At 35.3% G+C, this 23,890-nt stretch overlaps 3 protein-coding genes across 3 annotated transcripts; 1 reads left to right on the top strand and 2 right to left on the bottom strand.

Annotated features, from left to right (window-relative positions):
• Positions 1–1,722: 1,722 nt before the first annotated feature.
• On the bottom strand, positions 1,723–4,211 carry LOC124942188 (GDP-L-galactose phosphorylase 2-like). The gene is made up of 7 exons (XM_047482646.1): positions 3,804–4,211; positions 3,603–3,706; positions 3,427–3,486; positions 3,066–3,317; positions 2,749–2,934; positions 2,402–2,659; positions 1,723–2,297 (listed from the first exon to the last, which is right to left on the bottom strand). Exons 1-7 carry the CDS (start codon positions 3,940–3,942, stop codon positions 1,911–1,913), a joined length of 1,386 nt encoding a protein of 461 aa, XP_047338602.1. The 5' UTR covers positions 3,943–4,211; the 3' UTR covers positions 1,723–1,910.
• A 2,605-nt stretch (positions 4,212–6,816) lies between these two features.
• Positions 6,817–10,156, top strand: LOC124941517. Its single transcript, XM_047481857.1, has 5 exons — positions 6,817–6,888; positions 7,078–7,260; positions 8,649–8,720; positions 8,859–9,365; positions 9,572–10,156. Exons 1-5 carry the CDS (start codon positions 6,817–6,819, stop codon positions 10,154–10,156), a joined length of 1,419 nt encoding a protein of 472 aa, XP_047337813.1.
• Positions 10,157–15,828: 5,672 nt separating this feature from the next.
• Positions 15,829–19,905, bottom strand: LOC124942057 (CCR4-NOT transcription complex subunit 9-like). The gene is made up of 9 exons (XM_047482466.1): positions 19,669–19,905; positions 19,148–19,219; positions 18,683–18,772; positions 18,441–18,483; positions 17,914–18,020; positions 17,145–17,240; positions 16,705–16,895; positions 16,507–16,576; positions 15,829–16,188 (listed from the first exon to the last, which is right to left on the bottom strand). Exons 1-9 carry the CDS (start codon positions 19,846–19,848, stop codon positions 16,081–16,083), a joined length of 957 nt encoding a protein of 318 aa, XP_047338422.1. The 5' UTR covers positions 19,849–19,905; the 3' UTR covers positions 15,829–16,080.
• Positions 19,906–23,890: the final 3,985 nt, after the last annotated feature.

The raw sequence follows: 23,890 nt of genomic DNA, 5'->3' as shown, positions 1-23,890 counted from the left end.
GACAAACTATTTTCGTCTAACATTTAATCAAATTGTTTGGAAAATCCTATTAAATAAATGACCCTCGAAGAGGAGAAGAGACCGACTATTCTCGTGAATATTCTTACCCATGTTTCGATTCACATCGAGACTGACGAAATTTTTTTTTCTTACTGTCTCTCCCAAATTTTAAGATTATCTACATTTATAATGTGCCCATCCCAAGGATTCTGTCCCAATTTTTTTGAAAAGAGACGAGTAAAGCAAAAATTTCATAAAAAACCTTGTTCTTTGACTTGTAAACTAGCAATAGAGGAGACTTAATATCTAACATACTGAAAAAGAAAAAAATTAATCTAGCTAACAAGTGCAACTAAGGATGACAATGGGTACACGTATACTCGATACACATGGGTACCCAATGATTGTATTCGGGTATTTTAAATCGGGTTTGAAGTAAAGCATAGAAAGTGGAGAAGGTACCCAATCGAGTTCGGGTTCGGGTCGGGGATGAGAAGTGTGCAAAATATATGATACCCGACTATATTAAAAATAAAATGTTTTTTTTTATAAATCTTAATGTGACATTTCAAATAACATCACCATAAATACATTATTTATTTTGTTTATATCCACATTTCACTCTAACTTTATTTGAATATTCTCAAAAAAAAAATTATTTATCTTTTTGTTATTCTTCATTTTTAACTTTTCTTTTAATAACAAAATATTATTTCTCTCTTTATCACTTTTTTTATTCACTCTTTAATTCTTTTTCTTCAATCTTTATTCTAATTTTTTTTTAACTCTAGAAACAACAAATTTGTTATCTTTTTCAACATCTATAACATAAGTATCTATATAAATAATGTTTTTATTTGTCATTTTAATATTTTAATATTACTAATTTTAAAGTTATTTATTATTTAATAAAATTAAGTTTTCTTCTTTTTAACGTCTGCAATCTTATAAATATTTAAACGGATAATGAGGTATTCATTGGAGATTGGGTACCCGATGAATTGGAGATGGAGATAGAAATATAGATACCCGTCATAGCCGGATAGTAAAATGAAAATTGGGTTCCGGAATGGATACTTCGCTACCCGGCAGGTATGATACCCGTTGTCGTCCTTAAGTGTAACATTTGTTTGAAGAGTGAATAATCATTATCATATTTCTTCATCGTGACATTACAAAGAACATGTGAACTCTTATATAAAACCTCCTTTATTTTTAATGAAATAAACCTGTAAATGTCGTTGACTTTTGGATAAAATGGATTAACTGGAACTATAATAACAAAATTACAGAAGACTGAAACAAATTATCCTCCTCATGTGGTGGACGATATGAAAAGAAAGAAATAAAAGAGTTTTCGAAAGAAAAAATTATCGGTGCGATAATCTCAAGAAATTAATGTTAAATGCGTTCCCTTCAATCTGGAAAAATGTGGACTGATACAAAATGAGAATCTTTTCGACGTTAAAAATTCATATACTGGCATTTAAAAATGGTTACGTTATTTTCGTGCACTGCAGTAAAGGGAGAACAGCAATACATAGCAGGATTTATTGAAAAGTGAAAGGGTATTCAATTTTACTCATCAAAAAAACAAATCCTGCCAACCACAACCAAAAAACAGGATTGACATATCAATCTAACAGTTTGGAAGGCTAGTTTAGTTTCAGATAATGTTTCTTGCATTCATCATATTGATGAAATATGAAGAAGAAAAACATATAAACAAGCAGATAGATTATCTTAAAATAATAATAATGGAACATATATGTATGTGTTCTCAATCGGAAGTCATCAATCATAAAAAAAAGACAGCATAATAATAATTAATATTACTCTACTACTCCACTCCAGTCCAGTCCACACTTACTTGGAGAGAAAGAGAGACATATAATATTTTAGTTTCTTTCTTACTGATGCACCAGGCATTCTAGAGTAGATCCTCCTGGTACCACTGCAGCAGCAGCAGCAGCAGCTCCTCCTCCTCCTTTCTCCACCCCCACCACATCGTCAATAGTAGTAGTAGTAGTTTCAAGCTCTTCTTCTTCAACAGCACCACATGATGAAGAGATTGGGGAGATTGCTTCTTCAAATATAAGAGCTTTTACCTCTTCAAACCTTGCCTCCGATAAGGACACCTCTGCCAGTAGCCTCCATGCATTTTGCTCACACGCCTCCTCAAAGTCTTCCCTCCTCTTCAGCACCATGTGTCCGCTGATTTCCCACACTGCTGGGTTCACTTGTGTTTCCAAAAGCTCCGCTTTCACTTCTCCAAGAGCCTGCTTCTCTGCATAACACTGCATGTGTGTGTTGCAATATTATTTACCTTTTAATTTGTGTTTTTTTTTTTTTTTTTTTTTCTATTAACAAATTAATTAAGAGTCCACTTTACTTACTATACCTGTGGCAATATGAATATGCGTTTCCCAGAATCAGCTATAAGCACATTGTAAGGTATATTGTTCTCTTGAAGGCATATGCACGAATCTGACACCGCATTACATAAATCTTCAATACTGTTTCCTTCCTGATAAACAAGCCCTCTCACAGGATAGTTAACCAGCTCACTTATTCTCACTCCACAACGATTATTATTCATTCTTCTTATCTTCTTCGTAGAAGCCTTCTCTATTGGAAAGGACATCTCCAAGTAGTAAGCCTGTTATAAATGTATTACCCCAACCCATGCATTCTTAATCTCATGAATATCCATTTTATAAAATATTTAAAGGCAACCAACCAACCAACCTGAAAGTGAAGGTGGTTGATAGTAGCAAATGCACCCAAGCTGTTGTATCCCAATCGGTAGTAAGGGCTTGCAGCTTCTGCTGCCATGTATACAGCAAGCAATAAGCTTTCCCTGTCAATCCTCTGAGGCAAGCACTCTAGCACGCGTGGAATCAACAACACATGTCCATATTCAATCGGGCTAACCTGTTTTTTTTTTTATTATTATTATTATTTAACAAAGAAAAACATATAGGAGTCAGTCAACTGTCAAGTCAATCAATCCCCAAATCAACACATATACACAGTCATACATACATATACACAGTCATACATACATTGATGGCTACAACGCTTGGAGAATTCTCAACGTCAATAGGAGCATTGGGGAAGAAGTGAGATTCATCATCTTCTTCTTCTTCACTGGCTTCAAACTGGAACATCAATTCCTCTTGTCCCACTTTAGTAAAGTTGAATTTATTGGCATCAAACGGCTGCAGAACCTTGTCAACACGGAACTCCGTAGGCCTTTTCTGTAGATGACGGCCTTCGTTCAACTGGGCAATGAAGCCATGCTCCCCAGGAATAACCTATTCCAGATATAAAACAAAACAGTTAAAATTATTTTGCTGCTGCAAAAGAAAGAAAGAAAGAAAGAAAGAAAGAAATAGATGATTTTGTTTTGAAAGAGACTCAGACCTTAGTTTCACAGAGAGACACATCATACCGAAAGAGACCCTTCTGCATACGGCTTTCCCACTATAATTAATTAATTAATACACATTCAACTATCTTAGTTAGTTAGTTAGTTAGGTAGGACAAAACCTAGAGACCAAATTTTTTGTGCTAGTAAGATGATTAATTAATTAAATTACCTTCCCAAGGAGAAGAGAATCCAAAAAGGTAGAATGAGGACGAGAAGAATCTTTCTCAAATTTATTCATCCTTCTGAATGCATAGAGAGGTAGCTTCGCTCCCCCTAATAATAATAATAATAATGTTATTTCTCATGGGTCAATTAATTAATTAATTAATTAAAAACATGATACAGAAATCCGAGTAAGTAGTAGTAGTACCTGAAATACAACAACTCTGGAGGCAATTTCGTCCGCAACCTCCTCCACGGCTACGAGTAGTTTCATCTTCATCTTCTTCTTCATCCTCCTTTTGATAATTGGAGACAACGGTAGGAACCCTCTTAATCTTGAGCATCATTTCTGAGCTAACAAATTACGGAACCGCCGGAGGTCAGAAGGGCTTCCGCCTTCTTCGCAAGGCAAAGCAAAGCGCCACGGCCTCCTCCTCCGTGCGGCAAAAAGGATTGGTTTCGATTATAATACAACAACAACAACAACAACAACCCTTGCGGCGTTGGACAGAAGAAGGGGTATCAATTACTGACCGGAAAATGATGAAAACAACTCGTCGAAGCCCCCTCTCTCTCTCCGTCTCTCTTTCTCTTTCTTCCTGGCGGCCGAAAAAGAAGAAGAAGAAAAGAGAGGGAGACGCGATAAAACTGTTAAAAGGTGCAGAAGAAGAAGAAATGAAGAAGAGGCAGAGAAAGAGATTAATAGAAGAAAGACAGAGAAAAAGAGAGAGGCGCAGATTCTATTTATTTATTCTAAATAAATAAATAAAAAAAGAGATTGAAGGGTTTATCCGGTAAAAGAATATTCTCTAATTTGTGGTCATGCATGTTGGGTTTCGGGTGGTCCATTGGAATTTGAAGATGCGGCCATTAAGCTACGGACTATGACCATCATACAATTATTTATTATATTTTAGACGGCCCACTCAATCAATTTTAGACTCTGACTGACTGACTGGCTGGCTCCTCTACCACAACTAATTTTATATATTTATTATTCCAGCAGTTTATTTCCACAATTGCATAATACTGTACACCACCCTTCAGACCTTTTCTTTTTTGGGTTAGTTCTATTCGGGAAATTTGACGAAATGATCTTAAAAACCGAATTATTTGACCTGGTGGAAATTTGATAATTTAATTGCGCTCGTGGTGCTCTATTTTTTTTTATACGATTTTGCCCTTGTCGCGAAGTGGATCAGGGGTTTGTATAAATACTCAAATATTTTCATTTCCTTAAATTTCTTTCTCTCTCTTCTCCAATTCTCTCCTTCGGCCGGCGACGACGGCGACCATACAAATCTATATAGATCAGATTTACAAGCTCTTCTAACCTAACTAATTCATTTATGTTTATCTATTGTCGATTTCTAACCCTAAATCTATTTTGCATGCAGGTTTCGGATTCTAGGGTTTATGTGCAGGTCTCCGATTCTAACTATTTGAAGGTCGTCGAGGTAGATCTTCATTTCATGTGTGATAAACAGTTATGTTCTTGTTTACATTTTCTTCATTTCAAAAACCTTTTCATATTTCGTTTTGGTCGTATTTGTTGATTCTTATTTGTTATATGGTTCATATTGGTTCATGATTGAGCATTTCGTTAGGTTATTATTCATATTTGCAGAAAATCTCTGTCTGATTCGTTCATATTTGCAGAAAGTCTCTGTCTGATTATTCGTTCATATTTCCGTTTCAGATCTGCTTACCGTTTCGCTACGGACTTACCGTTTCGCTACGTACTTACCGTTTCACTACGGACTTACCGTTTCACTAAGTAGTACCTCGCGATTCGCTAAGTGTCAAGATTTTTTGTTATTTATAGTTAATCATGAACTTCATTTGACAAGATATTTACATCACTTCATGGTTATGAAGAGAACCTGTGTTAACAAAACAAACCTTCTAATTTTACATTGGAAACATTTAGATTCTTCACAAAATGCCTTTGAAGAATTGATCATTGACCTCCAGATAAGCAAAGATTGGCTGACTTTGATTTCGTTAGTCATTAAGCTAAAGAAATAAATTTCAAACAATTTTCTCTTATCTGGAGTTCAATTATAGCTTCTTCAAAGGCATTTTCTGAAGAATCTAAATGTTTCCATGTAAAATTATAATGTTTGTTTTGTTAACACATGTTCTTTTCAAAACCATGACTTTGTTGTTGATACCTTGTCAAACGAGATAGATTACCTATGAAACCAATAAAAAATTTTGTACTTGACGATTCGCTAAGTACTACGAGCTCCAGCTAGGAGAATGGTTTGAATTCGATTTCGTTATTAAAATATAGTAGCGAAAACGTATTCAAACCATCCTCTCTTAGCTGGAGCTCGTTGACCTCGCGATTCGCTAAGTACCTCCCGATTCGCTAAGTACCTCCCGATTCGCTAAGTACTTCCCGATTCGCTAAGTGCCTCCCGATTCGCTAAGTGCCTCCCGATTCGCTAAGTGTCTCCCGATTCGCTAAGTGCCTCCCGATTCGCTAAGTACCTCCCGACTCGCTACGGAAGTTGAAGAGACGCGCGTACTCACACGCGCTAGACCTTATATATTCAAAAATTTCAGAACATTTCATTTCAACCGCCTGACTCTCTCTCTAACCCATTTTCTCTTCACTGAATCTTGTCAAGCCCGATCATTTCTGTTTTCTTCTCGTTCGTCATTAAGGTTTGTTCATTCTTCTCCCCGCCTATAATTTTCTGTTTTTTTGTTCATGGGTGGTTTTTGCATGTTAGTGTAATGTTAAGTGTTTCTGTTCAGTATATATTTTTTGCCATTAGGGTTTCTGTTCAGTATATTTTTTTTGCCATTAGGTTTCGCTAGGTACCTTCCGATTCGGTAAGTACCTAGCGATTCGCTAAATACCTAGTGGTGGCCGATCATTTTCTGGTTTTTTGTTTATGGATTTTGGTCTTTGCATGTTAAGTTTAAGTGTTTGTTTCAGATTTTTTGTTTAGGGTTTTTGCATGTTAAGTTTATTGTTTGTTTCTGATTAGTTTCGTATGGTTAATGTTGTCTTATGTTCAGTTAACGGTTTCGCTCGGTACCTCTCGATTCGCTAAGTGCCTCCTGATTCGCTAAGTACCTCCGGATTCGCTAAGTACTTAGCGAATCGGGAGGTACTTAACGAATCGAGAGGTACCTCCTGATTCGCTAAGTTCTTACGTTGTATGTGTTTTTTCTAACATTTTTTATGATGTTGTTTCCTTTTGTAGATGGCAGAAACAACTGTTACTGAGTTTCCCGGTCGGGTTTCGTGGAAAAGTGCCCTCACCCTGAAGAAGATTGTTAATAAGTTCGAGGAAATGGATCTTCTGGAGAGTGTGTACAATACCCAGTTCAGATCATTATTCACAGCCCCCCTCTTGCAGTTCTCAGGAACTATTGTACATCATATGTTGATGAGGAGGTTAAGCTCAAACTCCAAGGAGATAACTTTCATGGTGAATGGGCAAAAGCTTGTATTTGGTATGAAGGAGTATGCGTTGGTTACCGGCCTATGTTTCGGCGTTTATCCTGAGTTGGACCAAGAAAAATTGCGCTGTTGTCCACCTCTCTCGGTGAAATACTTTAAAGGGAGCATGAATGTGAAAATGTGCGACTTCGAGAAGGCTTTTTTCAAATGCAAAGACAAAGAAGATGCATTCAAGATGGGGCTGGTATGCCTGATTTGCCAGTACCTATTCACATTTGACCCAAAAAGAGTTATATTTCCAAAAATACTCAACATGGTGGAAGACAAGGACACTTTCCTCCAATATCCATGGGGAAGGTCACCTTTAGAGCCACCCTCAAGGGTTTAAACAAGAACATGAAACATCTCTGTACCTCATTTTTTGACAAGAAGGAGAAAGCTGAAGATCCTTATGCTCCTTTTGCATATAACATCTATGGGTTCGCATTGGCACTTCAAGTGTGGACGTATGAGGTCATCGAAAACTTTATCCCTAAATTCGCCAGAAGGAATCAGATTAATGACCCTCTACGCCCAAGGTTGTTACTCTATCATTCCAACAGGAAAAACACATCGATGGAGGTAAAGACTGCCCTAGAGACCATGGATGTGACTGAGATGGAAGAGTCCTCCATGGAGAAGAGGTTATACAGTGGTGATGTATTTGAGAAAATCGACGAGACAGCTGATGATTTTTTTGAGGAATTTACTGATGGGAAGGTAATAAAAGATGATTTTGATGAAGATGAAGAAAGTGAACATGAAGAAGTTACTCCGATTCCCCCCAAACCTGCCACGAGGAAGAGAAAGGCTGATGCTACTCTTAAAGAAGCAGCCAACTTGAAGAAGAAGCTTGCTTATGAATCGATTTTGGCCCGCATTCTTACTCCCCCCTCCGCGACCTCAAGTCCTCGGGCTGACACACCTTCTCCTCGGGCTCCAACATCTACTGTTGGATGTGATTTTAATGAGATGAAGGAGGAGCTGAAAATACAGATGAAAGAGGAGATGAAAAAGATGAAAACAGAGCTCATCAAAGAGCTAAAAATCACAATCCAAGAAACTCAACAAACTCACCTTGAGTCGTTCAAGAAGATGGTTTTTAATATGTCCAAACAGTTGTTAGAAAAATCCAACAAAAGGATGTCCATATTATTAACCAGATTAGATGATATGGAGGAGAATATAAAGAAGAATAAGAGTAAGAAGAAGGATTCTAAGAAGGCTGTGAAGGTCGAAGAGGAAAAGACTACTGAGGTATGGAGATATTGAATTTTGCACTTTACATTTCATTTCCCTAAGTACATATCTGATCTGACCAGTACCTATTTTGCAGGTTAAGGATTCTAAGAAGGATGTCGAAGTTGAGAAGAGCAAGGTTGAACAGGAGGAGGAGAAGAAAGAGGTATTCTGCGTACTTTTCGTTTCGCAAAGTACTTGTCGATTCTCTAAGTTAGTACTTTTCGTTTCGCTAAGTTAGTACTTTTCGTTTCGCAAAGTACTTGTCGATTCGCTAAGTTAGTACTTTTCGTTTCGCAAAGTACTTGTCGATTCGCTAAGTTTGTACTGACCAGAATTTTGTCTATTTTGTAGGAGATGATAGCGATGCAGGAGACTGTGGGAGATGATGGGAAGAAAGACGATGTAAAGGAGGACAATGAGAAGGTGGAGGATGAACAAAAAGAGGACGGTGAGAAGGTGGAGGACGAACAGAAGGTGGAGACCGATGAGAAGGTGGATGATGATGAAAAGATGGATGAGGATAAGGTGGAGAACGATGAGAAGGTCGATGATGATGAGAAGGTGGAGGATGAACGAAAAGACAACGATGCGAAGGTGGAGGACGTAAAGATGGAGGTTGAGGCTAAAGTGGAGGACGGTGAGAAGCTGGATGGTGTGGCTAAGGTGGATGATGTGGAGGTTGATCTGAAACTGAAGGTGAAGGATTTGAAAGTGAAGGTGAAGGATGAGAAGAGTGTGGATGTGAAGGCACAGACAAATGGTGACAATGATGACAATGATGATTTCCAGTTATACAATACTTCTCCTAAAGGAAATTATGGGAGGATAGTGAGGAAGCCGAAAAAAGATGACTCGTACACCAACCCTTCCTTGTCAAAAATGCCCAAGACAAAGGATCCTATGAAAGTGAATCACCTTCAAAAATTTGAAGATGAGCTGCTGGATAAAGTAAAGGCGTGGTTGGATGATCCAGAAACCGATAATTTGACAACGGATGTACATACTTGCCAAGCAAAGAAGGAAGTGTTTGTTAGAGTTTTAACAAGGTTGACATGGCTTGAAGACACTGTAAGTCGTGCAAATCAATTCATTATTCATTAATACTCATCGTTTCGCCAAGTACTCATCGTTTCGAAAAGTACTTGTCGTTTCGCCAAGTACTTATCGATTCGCTAAGTACCTCTCGTTTCGCTAAGTACTCTTCGTTTCGCTAAGTACTTAGTCAATGTTGTTTGATATATACTGAATGTATGTTGTATGCTCCCATTGTGCAGGAAATCGATGCATTCTGCCATCTTTTGCGGAAAAGAATTTCCTACTATCCCAAGACATATAAAAATTCACATGTGGCAATTGGGAATTGCTTATTGGCGGACAGAATCAGGCGAGAGCACATGACTTTTATTAAGGATCCTGCTAACTATCCAGTCGCCGAATTCAAAGACTATTACATGGAATCACCACATAGATATATGCCAGAATGGTCAACAATTGACGATGTCTACATGCCTGTGAACATTAACCAGAAACACTGGATTTTGTGTGTAGCACGTCTTCAAAAGTACCGCATTGACGTGTACGACTGTGATGCCTATCTTTATAAGAATCTGGATCCTTATTTGAAACCCTTCTGCGACATGATTCCATTTATATTCGCAAAGACAATCACTCCTGGTGAGAGGGTAAGGTATCCTAATTTCAACTTCGAATGCCCCATCCAACCAATGACTTACAAACGGTTACCACACCCCAAAGTGAAAACCGCTGCTGCTAAGGTTGGAGAAGTCCCACGGGCAACAGAGAGCGGGGACTGTGGGGTCTTCACGCTAATGTATATGGAACACTTGACCGCTAATTAACCCGTGCACAATGTGACCTCAGAAAACATGGGGTTTTTTAGGCAGAAGATGTCGGTCCGATTATTCCATCAGATTATGGAACCTTAAACATTATTTTGTGTAAATTGGATAACTTATTTTGATGTATTGTAAACCTTGATGAATATTTTGGAAGTTGGATGATGTATTGTAAATTATTTTGTGTAAATTGATGTATTGTAAATTGACCCTTCAACCTACAAAAAAGATAAGTTAGTAGCCTTCGTTTCGTCAAGTACTCTTCGTTTCGCTAAGTTAGTAGCCTTCGTTTCGCTAAGTTAGTACTCTTCGATTCGCTAGGTACCTCCCGATTCGCTAAGTGCCTCCCGTTTCGCTAAGTTAATACTCATATACTACTACTAGAACATACAACATAAACATTAAACCTGAATTAACAACATAGTATCTTACGCATAGTATCTTACCAGTACCATAGTTCAATTAACAACATATATTACAACATAGTATCTATCAAGCTAAAGGTTCATATTGTTGAGATGATGAGTCATGCTGCTTAGATGATGAAGCTCGTGCAGTAGAGGGTGCAGGCATCACTGCTTTGCATGTTGCCCTATTATGTCCAAGCCCAGCACATGAGCTGCATCGTCTCGGGACCTTACGGACCTCACCCTGGGATGACCTACGCTTTGTTTGTGGCCTGCCTTTCTTAACCTTCACATTTGGTTTAAGACACGAACGTTGCTTGATATGTTCGGGAACATCCCAATTTTCTTCATCACCGGGAGGATAACATGTCTCGGCATATGAATTTATCCAACACTCAGTTGTGTAATACCTGTGTGTAGGGAAAATATAACGAATTATTAATTGGTTAAACAGAATGAACACGTGAGCTAGATATTAATACCTTGAACAGAAGTCATAAGAAACCAAATTCCGACTACGGGCAGCAGCCATTGCATGCGTACAAGGAAGACCCGAAACTTCGAATACTCTACAAGTGCAGTTCATGTCTTTCAAATTGACTTTGAAATGTGACTGATTGTCATGCACATAAAACTCGAATCGGTTAAGCGATTGGACTGTATAGAATCTGGCCTTCTCGTATCCCTCACGTAACACCTTCTCATAATTTGGAGATAAAATTTCTTCGTGATTAGACGCTCTTTCTCTTCTATCGTTAAACCATTGTTGTATTGTGAATCTTAAATACTCAGCCATTTCTGAAATGGGATACTTTCTGGCTTCCCTGCTCTGACTATTGAAACTCTCAGCATAATTGCTTGTGAGTTGATTGTATCGCTTACCGGGAAAAAATGCTCTACTCCATCTTTGGAACCCAATTTCTTCCAAATAGGCAGCAATCCTGTGATCTTTAACCTTGATCTTCTCAAACCACCGATTAAATTCGTGGACAGTGTATGCCCTTGAAGCCGAATCAAACTCCGCATGACACTTATCACTTTTGAATTTGGCCACAATATTCGTCTTTATGTGATATGTGCACGCACCGTGGTCTGCTTCTGGGAAAACAGCACACAAGGCATTAGCGATGCTTAGGTGTCTGTCGGATACAAAGACGAGATCATCAACTAATCCAATTGCGTCTCTCAGTTTTTGCATGAAATAAGTCCAGGAGTTATTATTCTCTGAATCAACAACGCTGAATGCGACAAGATATAGTTGCTCATTCGCATCCAATGCAATAGCCACCAATAATTGACCACCCACCTTGTGCTTAAGAAAACTAGCATCAACACATAATACAGGACGGCAAAAGGATTTAAAACCCCTAATTGACAGGCCTAGGGACATGAACATATACTTGAAGTGGCCGAGCTCGTCTGTCTGTATGTCGGTTATGGTACCAGGATTACACTTCTCCAACATGTAAAGGTATGATGGCAGTATTCCATAGGAATCCTCTACCGTTCCTCGCACCGCTATTAAAGCATTTTCCCTTGCCCTCCATGCCTTATTATAAGTCAAAAATATCCCATAAGTTGTCTGCATGTCTTCAATTATTTTCTTAGGCAATTGGTTATGATGATGGTCCATGTACTTGCTCTTCACGCACTGCCCAATAACCCATGCTGGTGTTTGCATTTTTTTCTTGGGCCTCGACAAAACTGAGCATGAGTGTTGATGCTCAAATGTCCGGATCTCAAACATCTTAGAAAACTTACCTTTCACAGCCCGCAAGCTCCACTTGCATGTCTCATCCAAACATTTGAGTTCCCAAAGATTTTTTCTTGACTTCTCCACTTTGAATTCAAAATGATTGGCCATCGCATATTTATATAGAGCAAGTTGAAGTTCTTTTTTATTTTCAAACAACGAACCGACTTCCAATACGGTTTCACTAGTTAATGCCATCGCAAATGTGGGGTCTGGCGGTGATGTGTCTGTCGGGTCTGTCGATGGTGTACCCATTGAAGATCGTCTTGCACTAGATGGTGTACCCATTGATGATCTTCTTGCACTTGTTGGTGTACCATTTGATGCCTTTCTTGCACTAGTTGGTGTACCCAATAATGATCTTCTTGCACTTGGTTGTATAGGTATTGATGCTTTTTCACCACTATTAACATGCAAGTCCTGAGTAAGTGGGATGTGAGGCAAAGAGGTTTCTCCGGCTTCATTTTGACTTTCAACAAAGAATTCCAAGGGTACAACAGGTGGAACAAATTTCTGAGTAAGTTGTGGTGGTAGTATACTTTCTTGAGTTGGGTATGTAAGTAGTGGTATCTTTTCTTTAGTAAACGCTGACTTCTCCACTACAGATACACACAATGGTGACACTGTTCGACCCAAAATCAAGCGTGATAGATATGTGTTCAAATCCCCGTCATTATCAATAAAAACAGGTTTTGGATTTCTGATATTCGGAATATCATACTTCACTTGGAGCACTAAATCGTATGTTGATATCTAGAGATTAAGTCTATCGTAGAGTATATCAAGTAATTCAGCATAACGAGTACTTTGGGGTAGATCAAATGTTTTGATTGAAGATGCATCAAAATACAGTATTCCATCAGCATCAAGTTTCCACTCTTCATTATAGAAAACGAAAACTTCAGCTGCAATAAAAAAACATGATTTGATTTAGAGACGGATAATTAATACTTCGCGAATCGCTAGGAACTTAGCGAAACGGGAAGGCCTTCGCGAATCGTTAGGCACTAAGCGAAACGGGAAGGCCTTCGCGAATCGTAAGGCACTTAGCGAAACGGGAAGTAAACCTTAATCAATCTCAGAAACCGAACATCAATAAAACATGCTTCAAATAGACGTACCTATTGGAACAGTGCTCGTGCACGTCGTCGAGCTCATAGTGGATTTCGAACGAACTTCGCCGCTGAGATCTCCGACGAGTTCGCCGCCGCCACTAGAGTTTAGAGAGAAGGAGGAGAAGAGCGGGAAGAGAGAGAAGGAGAAGAAAAGAAATGAAAAAAAAAGTACGGAGGTTATATTAAATAGTAAAGGTAATCTGGACATTTCACATATCGTCACTTCGCGAAACGCTAAGTGACTTAGCGTTTCGCGACAAGGGCAAAATCGTCCAAAAAAAATAAAATCACCACGAGCGCAATTAAATTATCAAATTTCCACGAGGTCAAATAACCCGGTTTTTAAGGTCATTTCGTCAAATTTCCCTTTTATTCCAGCTTATTCTGGTTAATATGTGTAATCTATTTTATTAAATATATATTATTGTTTTTTTTTATAAATTATCAATACTATATAACTCATTATTTTTTTTATTTTTTTATACTTAATATTTTTTATTATTAACTTTATTTTAAATATTAATAAATTACTTAAATAATTTATTTTAAAATAAATTATATGAATATGATTAGTTTCTATAAGTTTTTATTAATATATAATTTTAAATTTTAATTTAAAAAAAAAATAAGTAAATAAAAAAGTAAGAAATAATTATTTTTTAATTTCTTTTTTTATATTACATTTGTATGTATTATTTTTTTTATTTTCTCATTATTATTTATTATTTAATTTATTCATTCTGAATTTTTTATAATTTAATCTATTAATTTCCTTATTTTTATAATAACTTTTAGTTGTGAATCTCCAAACTCATATTTTTTTTTATTTTTTTACAAATATTATTTAATATTTAATATCTAAAAAATTATAATTAATTATTTATAAAATAAAATAATAGTATATTATTATTATTATTATTATTATTATATATATATGTTTAAATTTGTATTTTAGATAAATATTTCTCTGGGTTAAAAAAAATATATATATATATATATATGCTTTGGTGCAAGGACAATACAGGTAATACAATCATTATTACAAAACTAGCATTTAGCCCGTGCATTTGCACGATTAATAATATAAAAAACCGTGAAAAAAATTACGGATAACATTTTTAATTTTATTTTTAACCGTTTTAAATTTATGGGTGGGTCAACACATAATCCGACCCAAGTATCCATTTACTCAACATCATTATATATTAGTTAGTTAAAAAGTTGAACTTATATTAATATTAAAACGTCCCGCATTTATCAAATTTGGTGTTTGAATTTAATATATAAAGTCTTTGTACCCTAGTTGGTTAAAGAGTTGTACTTGTTTTGTTAGGTTGCAAGTTCGAAACATACCTCTAGCATTTTTAATTTTATTTTTAACCGTTTTAATTTTAAAAACGGGTAAACCCACAATCCGACCCAAGTATCCAAATTAACCACAGCTCTCGACCCGGCAATCCGGACACTTTAAAAATTAAGCATCATTATATATATATAGATTAGTTAGTTAAAAAGTTGAACTTATATTAATGTTAAAACGTCTCGCGTTTATCAAATTTGGTGTTGAATTTAAAATATAAAGTCTTTGTAGCCTAGTTGGTTAAAGAGTTGTACTTGTTTTGTTAGGTTGCAAGTTCGAAACATACCTCTAGCATTTTTAATTTTATTTTTAACCGTTTTAAATTTAAAAACGGGTCAACCCATAATCCGACCCAAGTATCCAAATTAACCACAGCTCTCGACCCGACAATCCGGACACTTTAAAAATTAAGCATCATTATATATATATATATATAGATTAGTTAGTTAAAAAGTTGAACTTATATTAATGTTAAAACGTCCCGCGTTTATCAAATTTGGTGTTGAATTTAAAATATAAAGTCTTTGTAGCCTAGTTGGTTAAAGAGTTGTACTTGTTTTGTTAGGTTGCAAGTTTGAAACATACCTCTAGCATTTTTAATTTTATTTTAACTGTTTTAAATTTAAAAACGGGTAAACCCACAATCCGACCCAAGTATCCAAATTAACCACAGCTCTCGAACCGGCAATTCGGACACTTTAAAAATTAAGCATCATTATATATATATATATAGATTAGTTAGTTAAAAAGTTGAACTTATATTAATGTTAAAACGTCCCGCGTTTATCAAATTTGGTGTTGAATTTAAAATATAAAGTCTTTGTAGTCTAGTTGGTTAAAGAGTTGTACTTGTTTTGTTAGGTTGCAAGTTCGAAACATACCTCTAGCATTTTTAATTTTATTTTTAACCGTTTTAAATTTAAAAACGGGTAAACCCACAATCCGACCCAAGTATCTAAATTAACCACAGCTCTCGACCCGACAATCCAAACACTTTAAAAATTAAGCATCATTATATATATATAGATATCAAAAGAATATGAGAGCTCAAGAACAACTTTGTTTGTTTGATATAGAAACCATACCAATGAATATTCAGATATACCCCCACAATTAAATGAAAAGATAGAAATAATCATAACCCCATATTGTAGGCTAATTCTTTTAGTTAGTTAGCCATGATACAAGCTTTCCAAAACCCTATTTTGTTTTTCTTTGTCTAATAATAGGCAAAAATCTCAGGAAGACGATATCACCAAATTATCGCTCTTAACCTTAACCATCATCACATATCAGTTGACAAGGAGATGTTCAAACCCTCCACCAGCTGGTAGAGCTGCCCTAGGCCCCTCTACATTGTGAAGCAATTGAAGTAGCCATTTCCTACTTGTTGGGTCATCCTACAAATTACACAAAAATAAAATATTCAGAAATTTTAGTTTTAAAATACCCATCCTAATTTAGCAGTAAAATGTTAAGGAAGGGTTTGTTTAAGTGAGTGAGGGAATGGAATCTGGATTATTTGGTTTGGTTTGGTTTGATTGAAGGCTAGTGATCATAAACAGTGCTATTAGCAAATCAAGCCTTTTTCGAGCACGTGAATTTATTTTTATTTTTATCAAAGTTTTAGGCAAATTTGAATCCAACTGAGCTAAAAGATAATAGACCGACCAACCAACTCTATGGTGCTAATGAACTTAAAAGATGTGAACTCTTACCCTGAGACAACTATTGAATGTATTATCTCTTAACATGTCAGGAAGGCAACTTCTCAACGCATCACAGGCCCTGCAACATCCATTTTTAATCAATGACCATATCCCATCCCATTCCTTTAGTTAGTAGTAGTAACAACAAGACAATAAAGGAAGGAAGGAAGGACTAATGTTTCTTTTGTTCTTAAATATTTGTCAGACCTTGCATTATCTGACAGTCGAAGGTAACAACGAATAATATGTTTGAGAAGGCGTGAGGATGGCTGTTCAGCAAGCACCGCTACCATATTTGCCAAGACCCTACCCACTGCAAAGAACCGCTCTGCTGTGGTGCATATGTAGTCCAATCCCATCTCGTCCAACAGAATTTTTTGAACAATAAATGTTGCAACCTGCACAACACCCATAACACCCATAACTGCTTTATTTATCAGTATGGCTTTTTTCACTAAAATTTATATGCTCTCTGAAAACAGTATCTCTCCTTTTTTTTCATTGACTTCCAATGACACTTCACAAATTAAGAGATAGATAATACATTTTACTGAAGGATATGCCATAAAAAGTGACAAATTGGCTGTCAAAAGGTTCTTCACTTTTAGTTTTAGTGTTTGGGGTGAATATGAAGAACAACACTCAACTGTTTTTGACAATTCGCTACCCATCTCCATTGTCCGTAGGCACAGAGGAATGATTTCAGTTGACAGAAGGAAACTAATGACATCTGTATCATCTACCTGTAAAAGAGAAGACATTACTTTTGAAATATCTCTTATAAAAAGAGAAGGTACATCAAAAAGGTGATTGAAGCAAGCAAAAAAAATACATATACATATGTGCGTGAAGAATGGTGGCTTCTCTCAGCCAGAGCTTATAGGGGCTTTTTAAAAATGGTAGGAAGAATTCCCAACCCCAATCAGAAAGTGTCACATAGCATGGTAAGTGAAGGCAACATAAGCTAGTTAGGTATGGGGATATTAGATCAAAACTACAATGTTGGGATATGAGGAATAATAAAAGGTGTGATTTTCTGTATAATAAAAAGGATGACATTGCAATTCTTTTGTACTGTCATAGGGAAAAGGCCTATATTGAGGAGGGTTAACTCAACAAAGGACCTTTGAGCCTTCTAGCTGAGGGGATCCCGACCTCAGACACTTAATAAATCTTTCTAGTGCTTATAGTAAATGTTTTATCATGTTCAAGTGCACATGGTTGAAGTACTCAACAAATGAGTCTGTCTGCATATAAGGATCTTTTAATAGATACTAGCTTAAGAATGTGATAGATGGTGCTATTGATATTAATGAGAATTTTTGGCTAGAAGAAACCCTTAAGTTGTTGGGAAATCAGCATCAGTAGCAGAATCCAAATAGGTAAAGAGGAAATAAACACAGCAGGAGGTGGTACCTTCACTAAAGCACCAATGACGCCTAGGCTAGTGAGCCTCAAGAACTCGAATGGCCTTGATTTGCTTGTTGTATTAAGAAATGGGTACAGATACAAAGGAATGTGTGCTGCAAGAATTGCAACAAATAATTAGGACAAGCTTGCTATTTTCTTAGTGCCTTACTAGGTAATTCAACAAAACCATGAAAAGTGCATAGTTTCCTTATCACATGGCTTTCCCATCTAACTGAGTAGGAACTGCTATCATATAGGTAAGTTCATCTCTCTAACTTACTACAGTATATCGAAGATTTGATCTTTAGTTTATCAATCTCATAATCAATGATCCAACATGGAAGGCCTTCACAACGTTATTCCCTAAATGTGTAAATGTATCATTAAAATGCTGGATGCTTAAAGTTCACAGAAACAGAACTTGGCAATCAATCTGAACGCATCTAGCGCTCTTTTATTTTTATCAATGAAAAGTTGAGCCCTTTTAAAAAAAATAACTCGGCAATCAAACGATAGTGATATAGAAACATTACCATTAAGGAACATCATCCTAGTCTCTGGATGAGAAGCCACACACTGCAGAAAAATGCAGTCTGGATTATATTTACATTTCTGACAATAAAAACAAGAATATTGACTAAAGAAATCTGGCATTGCAACCATGAATTACATTACTTCTGCAATGCTGACTTTGAAAATTAAGATTGTTCACGTGAGCTGATAAACCAATCAAATATTCAGGAATTACTATATGGAACTACCATTATATGCATACCTGAAGGAGAGCAAGGGCATTGCAAACTCGGTTTGACTGTGCAGGGGTAAGGTTTGGAGGTGACAAGACAGGGTAGATGGAAACTATTTCCTGGAAATGAGGAATTCTAGCATTAACCATTTGACTGTGAAAGGGTAAGCTATCATGTTATTGATATAGATAAATTGTAAAGTAATCGAATTTATACACAGTAGTTAATCTCACAGAAATATAAAAGATAATGCATGACTATGAAAACAAGTACACAAAGAAAGCTTTGAAGCCATCCTTTATGAAAAGTGAAGCAAAGTTTATTAAGAAGGGAAGTCGAAAGTAGGTGTAAATAATATTTTTGTTTTTGCTTTGAAGGTCAACTTTACATTAAGAAAAGAAAGACGTAAGTAGAAACTGAGCGCTATAATAATATATGAACAAGTTACAAGTATGTATATGAATTATGATTGCTAGTATTAGGATATAACACACCTGCAACAGTGCTGCCATGGTACCAAAGGAGTTCCACAACAGTGGAGCCAAATCTTGAAAAAGCTCCCTTTTCTAAACAAACAGATACAAAATAATGTAATATTCCAGTAGCCAGGTTGAAGGGACAAAAATGCATTTTAATGGAATTACAAACTTTCTGACTTTCAGACAATCGGGGTGGGTGAAGGAAGTTCTTCATGAGTTGAGGTGCTTATTATATATATGTAGTGAGGGAGTTCAGTCCCTATCTTAATTAGTAAGTGACAAAAAGAAAATAGGAATCTCCATAGTATATATGCATCCCTAGCAAGTAGCATGACCTATCTTCCAATTTCCATCCTTACAAATCTACGTGACATGAAATAATTATCACTCTAAGCAAGCTGTAAGTTTTTTAATAGAACAAATAAATGAGGAGCAGCAGGCAGCACGTACATAATAAATAGAGTCTCCATGAGTCCATGCAGAATAATTAATAGGTAGACAGGAGAGGAGAGGGATAATGGAGGATAGCAAAATACCTTGGATAGCTCGAGAAGCGCGTCCTCTCTAAGGTCGGGATTGCTGAGATCTAGCACCAACTGCTCTGCGGAATGCATTTTCCGATCTCTGTTCGCCTGAGGTGCGAGGGAGGGGGTTGCTGCTGAGGAGGAGGAGGAGGAGGGACCGCCAAATGGAGAGTTCATAGAGAGGAGGGCCATGGATTTCTTTCTTGCGACTTTTCGGTTACTTATTCTCGCGCTTTACTGGAACCCCATTGTTTCTCAAGAGATAAATAATGGTGGGGTCGAGACTTTACTTTGTACAAGTCTCTCGCGCAAAATTCTATTCTCTGTAAAAAAAAAACAATTTCCATTTTTCAAGGAAGCAAGGAATATATTTAATCCTTTTATGTTACCTTTATTAATAATATATTTTGAAATGTTTTATTCACATATGTATTGTTTTATTCTTAAATAGTCATGTGAGTTATAATTCACAATTTATCATCTATCACATCCTAACCTAATCTTAAAAAAAAAAACTTTTTATTAATATTGTATATGGGAAGAAATCAATGGTTGAGGAATTCTGGCTATTTATTTGCATTATGATTATTTACATCAACTCAAATTATAAAAAAGGATAGTTTATTTGGATAAAGATGATTAATATATAATAATTAATTAAAAAATAATGATTTTTGAAGATAGAACTTTTCACTAAATATTTTAGTTAAAAATCATTCAAATGTTTTCTTATCAGGTTTAAAATTTCAACGATTCCATATTAATGGAAATTTACAGATTAACCTGATAAAATGTTCAACAATTGAATTCAACAAAAAGATATGTAAGTATAACTTTACTAGTTGATTAGTAGACTCGATGTCCTTGAACTATCATGTCATTTGTGTAAATATTACACATTTTCACATAGAATTCTCTCTAATACATGTCAAGATCTAATGGTTGTGTCTGTTTTGGCCATGGAACATGTGCCTAGTTCTGTGAGAGGGTCTAGAATTAGGTCGTGCAATTTTTTCGAAGCGAACTCACTTCTCCCTCGCATATCATGTGATCTCTTTGATCACAAAAAAATCATTAAAAACAATATACTTATTCTCGTCAAAATATATATTGTTTCATTATAGGATTAATTTTTAACAATAATTTTTCAAGTCAGTGCAATTAGGTTGTCTCGTTGAACCTAGTTAATGGAATCTCCAGTTTGCATGTGTTAAGTTTTTCTTCATACCAACTTATGTCTCAAAAGATTATGTATCCTAATGTCTCAAAAGATTATGTCGAATCGAGTATGAACAATTTTGGGGTGAAATTTTAGAATTTAGATTTTAAGGTTTTAATTTAACTAGCAAAATTTTCGTGCGATGCACACGGATAAGAATAAAATAAAATAAAATTAAAAAAGTATAATAATATCTATTCAATGTTAAAAATTCTTATTAAATCACGAATAATATATTAAAATAAAAAATATAACGCTCTCATTCCACATTTTATTCACTTCGGTAAACAACTTATTTTCTCACATATTTTTTTTCCGAATGAATCTCTTATCTCGTGACTTTACACTTTCACTTTGTCAATCAAACATTTAATTCATTTTTTTTAATAATTAGTATCGTGAACTCACACTTTGATCAATCAAATAATTGATTCATATTTGTTTAACCACTTTCAAATGATACCGGTCTATTACCCATCGGCAAATCACATCTCAATCACACTTGGTAAAAGGTTGTACTTGTTTTGTTAGGTTGCAAGTTCGAAACATACAAATAATATTTTTAATTATATTTTTAACCGTTGTAAGTTTATGGGCGGGTCAACCCACAATCCGACCCAATTATCAATTTACTTTCTCATATATATCCAAATTAACCACAGTTCTCGACCCGACAATCAGGACACTTTAAAAATTAAGCATCATTATATATATAAATTAGTTAGTTAAAAATTTGAACTTTTATTTTTAAAATGTCTCGCGTTCATCAAATTTGGAGTTGAATCATAAATAAAAAGTGTTGTTAGCCTAGTTGGTTAAAGGGTTGTACTTATTCTGTTATGTTGCAAGTTCAAACATACAAATAGCATTTTTTATTTTATTTTTAACCATTTTAAGTTTATGGGCGGATCAACCCACAATCCGACCCAAGTATCCATTTACTCTCACATATATATCCAAATTAACCACAACTCTCGACCCGGCAATTCAGACACTTTAAAAATTAAGCATCATTATATATATATATATATATATATATATATTAGTTAGTTAAAAATTTGAACTTTTATTGTTAAAATGTCTCGCGTTCATCAAATTTAGTGTTGAATCTTAAATATAAAGTGTTGTTAGCTTAGTTGGTTAAAGGGTTGTACTTGTTTTGTTAGGTTGCAAGTTCTAAACATACAAATAGCATTTTTAATTTTATTTTTAACCGTTTTAAGTTTATGGATAGGTCAACCCACAATCCGACCCAAATATTCATTTACTCTCACATATATATTCAAATTAACCACAACTCTCGACCCGGAAATCCGAACACTTTAAAAATTAAGCATCATTATATATATAGATTAGTTAGTTAAAAATTTGAACTTTTATTGTTAAAATGTCTCGCGTTCATCAAATTTGGTGTTGAATTTTAAATATAAAGTGATGTTAGCCTAGTTGGTTAAAGGGTTGTAATTATTTTGTTAGGTTGCAAGTTCGAAACATACAAATAGCATTTTTAATTTTATTTTTAACCGTTTTAAGTTTATGAGTGGATCAACCCACAATCCGACCCAAGTATCCATTTACTCTCACATATATATCCAAATTAACTACAGCTCTCGACCCGGCAATCCGGACACTTTAAAAATGAAGCATCATTATATATATATATAGATGTTAGGAGGTTACTAATAACTTTCTTATACATATTAAAATTAGATAATACCAAAACATTAATATTGACTATCAATTTTAACCAATTCAAGAACCGAATTTTTCCAAATTTTTGTTTTTTATGTAAACATACTTATAACCGATTGGAATTGATCCAAACTACTCCTAACATCTTTTAAAAGATGTTATGAAGCTTTTAAGATTGAAATTCTTAAGTTACAACTCAAGAATCGAAATTCAATTTTAAGAATTTTCAAAATCAAATTTGGGTATTTTCGATTAAGCCTAATTTGATCAAATTGATTTTAGTAGAAAGCTTTGAAATTATCTTATGATCAAATTCAAATCAAGAGGATAATCAAGCAATATTAAAGACCGGTCGAACTGAAATATAAAAATTTTAATTTGAATTTGTAACGTTAATTACAGTGCAAATTAAAACTTATAGTGAACTGAAGAACACTCTTGGACTTTTTTTCAAGTTTAATTTTGTGATGATCCATAAACGTGCCATAGAGCCTTACACAAAATTTCAAATATTGAGAAAATTTTAGTGGCATATCTTATAAGAGTGGATTGGAGGCTTATTGTCACGAGCTAAAATTAGATTTGTGTGGCACTAGGCTAAATCGACTCTGATTCTAGCTTAGAAATCTTTTTTAAAAAATGCAAGAAGAATATAATGGACTTAAAAAGAGAAAACTCTTGAGAATAAGATTATATTGAAAGAATACTTGATAATTACAATGTAATACCTCTAAGGTATTTATAGGACTTACAACGTATTAAATTAGGAATTGACTTCTAATTACAATTTAATTACACTAATTTAGGATATCCCTTCCATAGCTAGAATATCCCTACCTAATTTAGAATATTTCTTGTAATCTCTTCCTTAATTAGAATATATCTTCTAATCTCTTCCTTAATTAAAATATAATTTTTAATCTCTTCATTAATTAGAATGTCTTCTAATTTATTCCTTAATTAGAAGATTCATTGGACCTACTTAGGCAGCTGAGTCTCCCCTTGGGCTAAGAAGATTAGCGCACTATGAGGCCAAAACTTTAATGAGCCTCGACATCCCCTAGATTGGGTCGTGACACTAATAGGCTGTAACATACTCCCCACCTAAGTTGTGACCGTCCTCGGCTCGACTTTGGACTGATACTCTTCAATCTCCTGCTTGAAACATTCCCCATACGTCGCTTTATTTTAAACGGTCCATTGTATCTGTGCACAAGCCCCTTGAGCACAGATTACATAGACTTACATTCTAGAATATTCTAGAAATGCACCTTGTGGGCTTGACATGTGCACCTCATACCAATGGGTTGTGACATTCTCCCC

Source organism: Impatiens glandulifera, chromosome 6 (assembly GCF_907164915.1).
Source record: "Impatiens glandulifera chromosome 6, dImpGla2.1, whole genome shotgun sequence".
Taxonomy (NCBI): domain Eukaryota; kingdom Viridiplantae; phylum Streptophyta; class Magnoliopsida; order Ericales; family Balsaminaceae; genus Impatiens; species Impatiens glandulifera.
The sequence above is the reverse complement of the archived record's forward strand: the minus strand, read 5'-3'. Positions and strand labels throughout refer to the sequence as shown.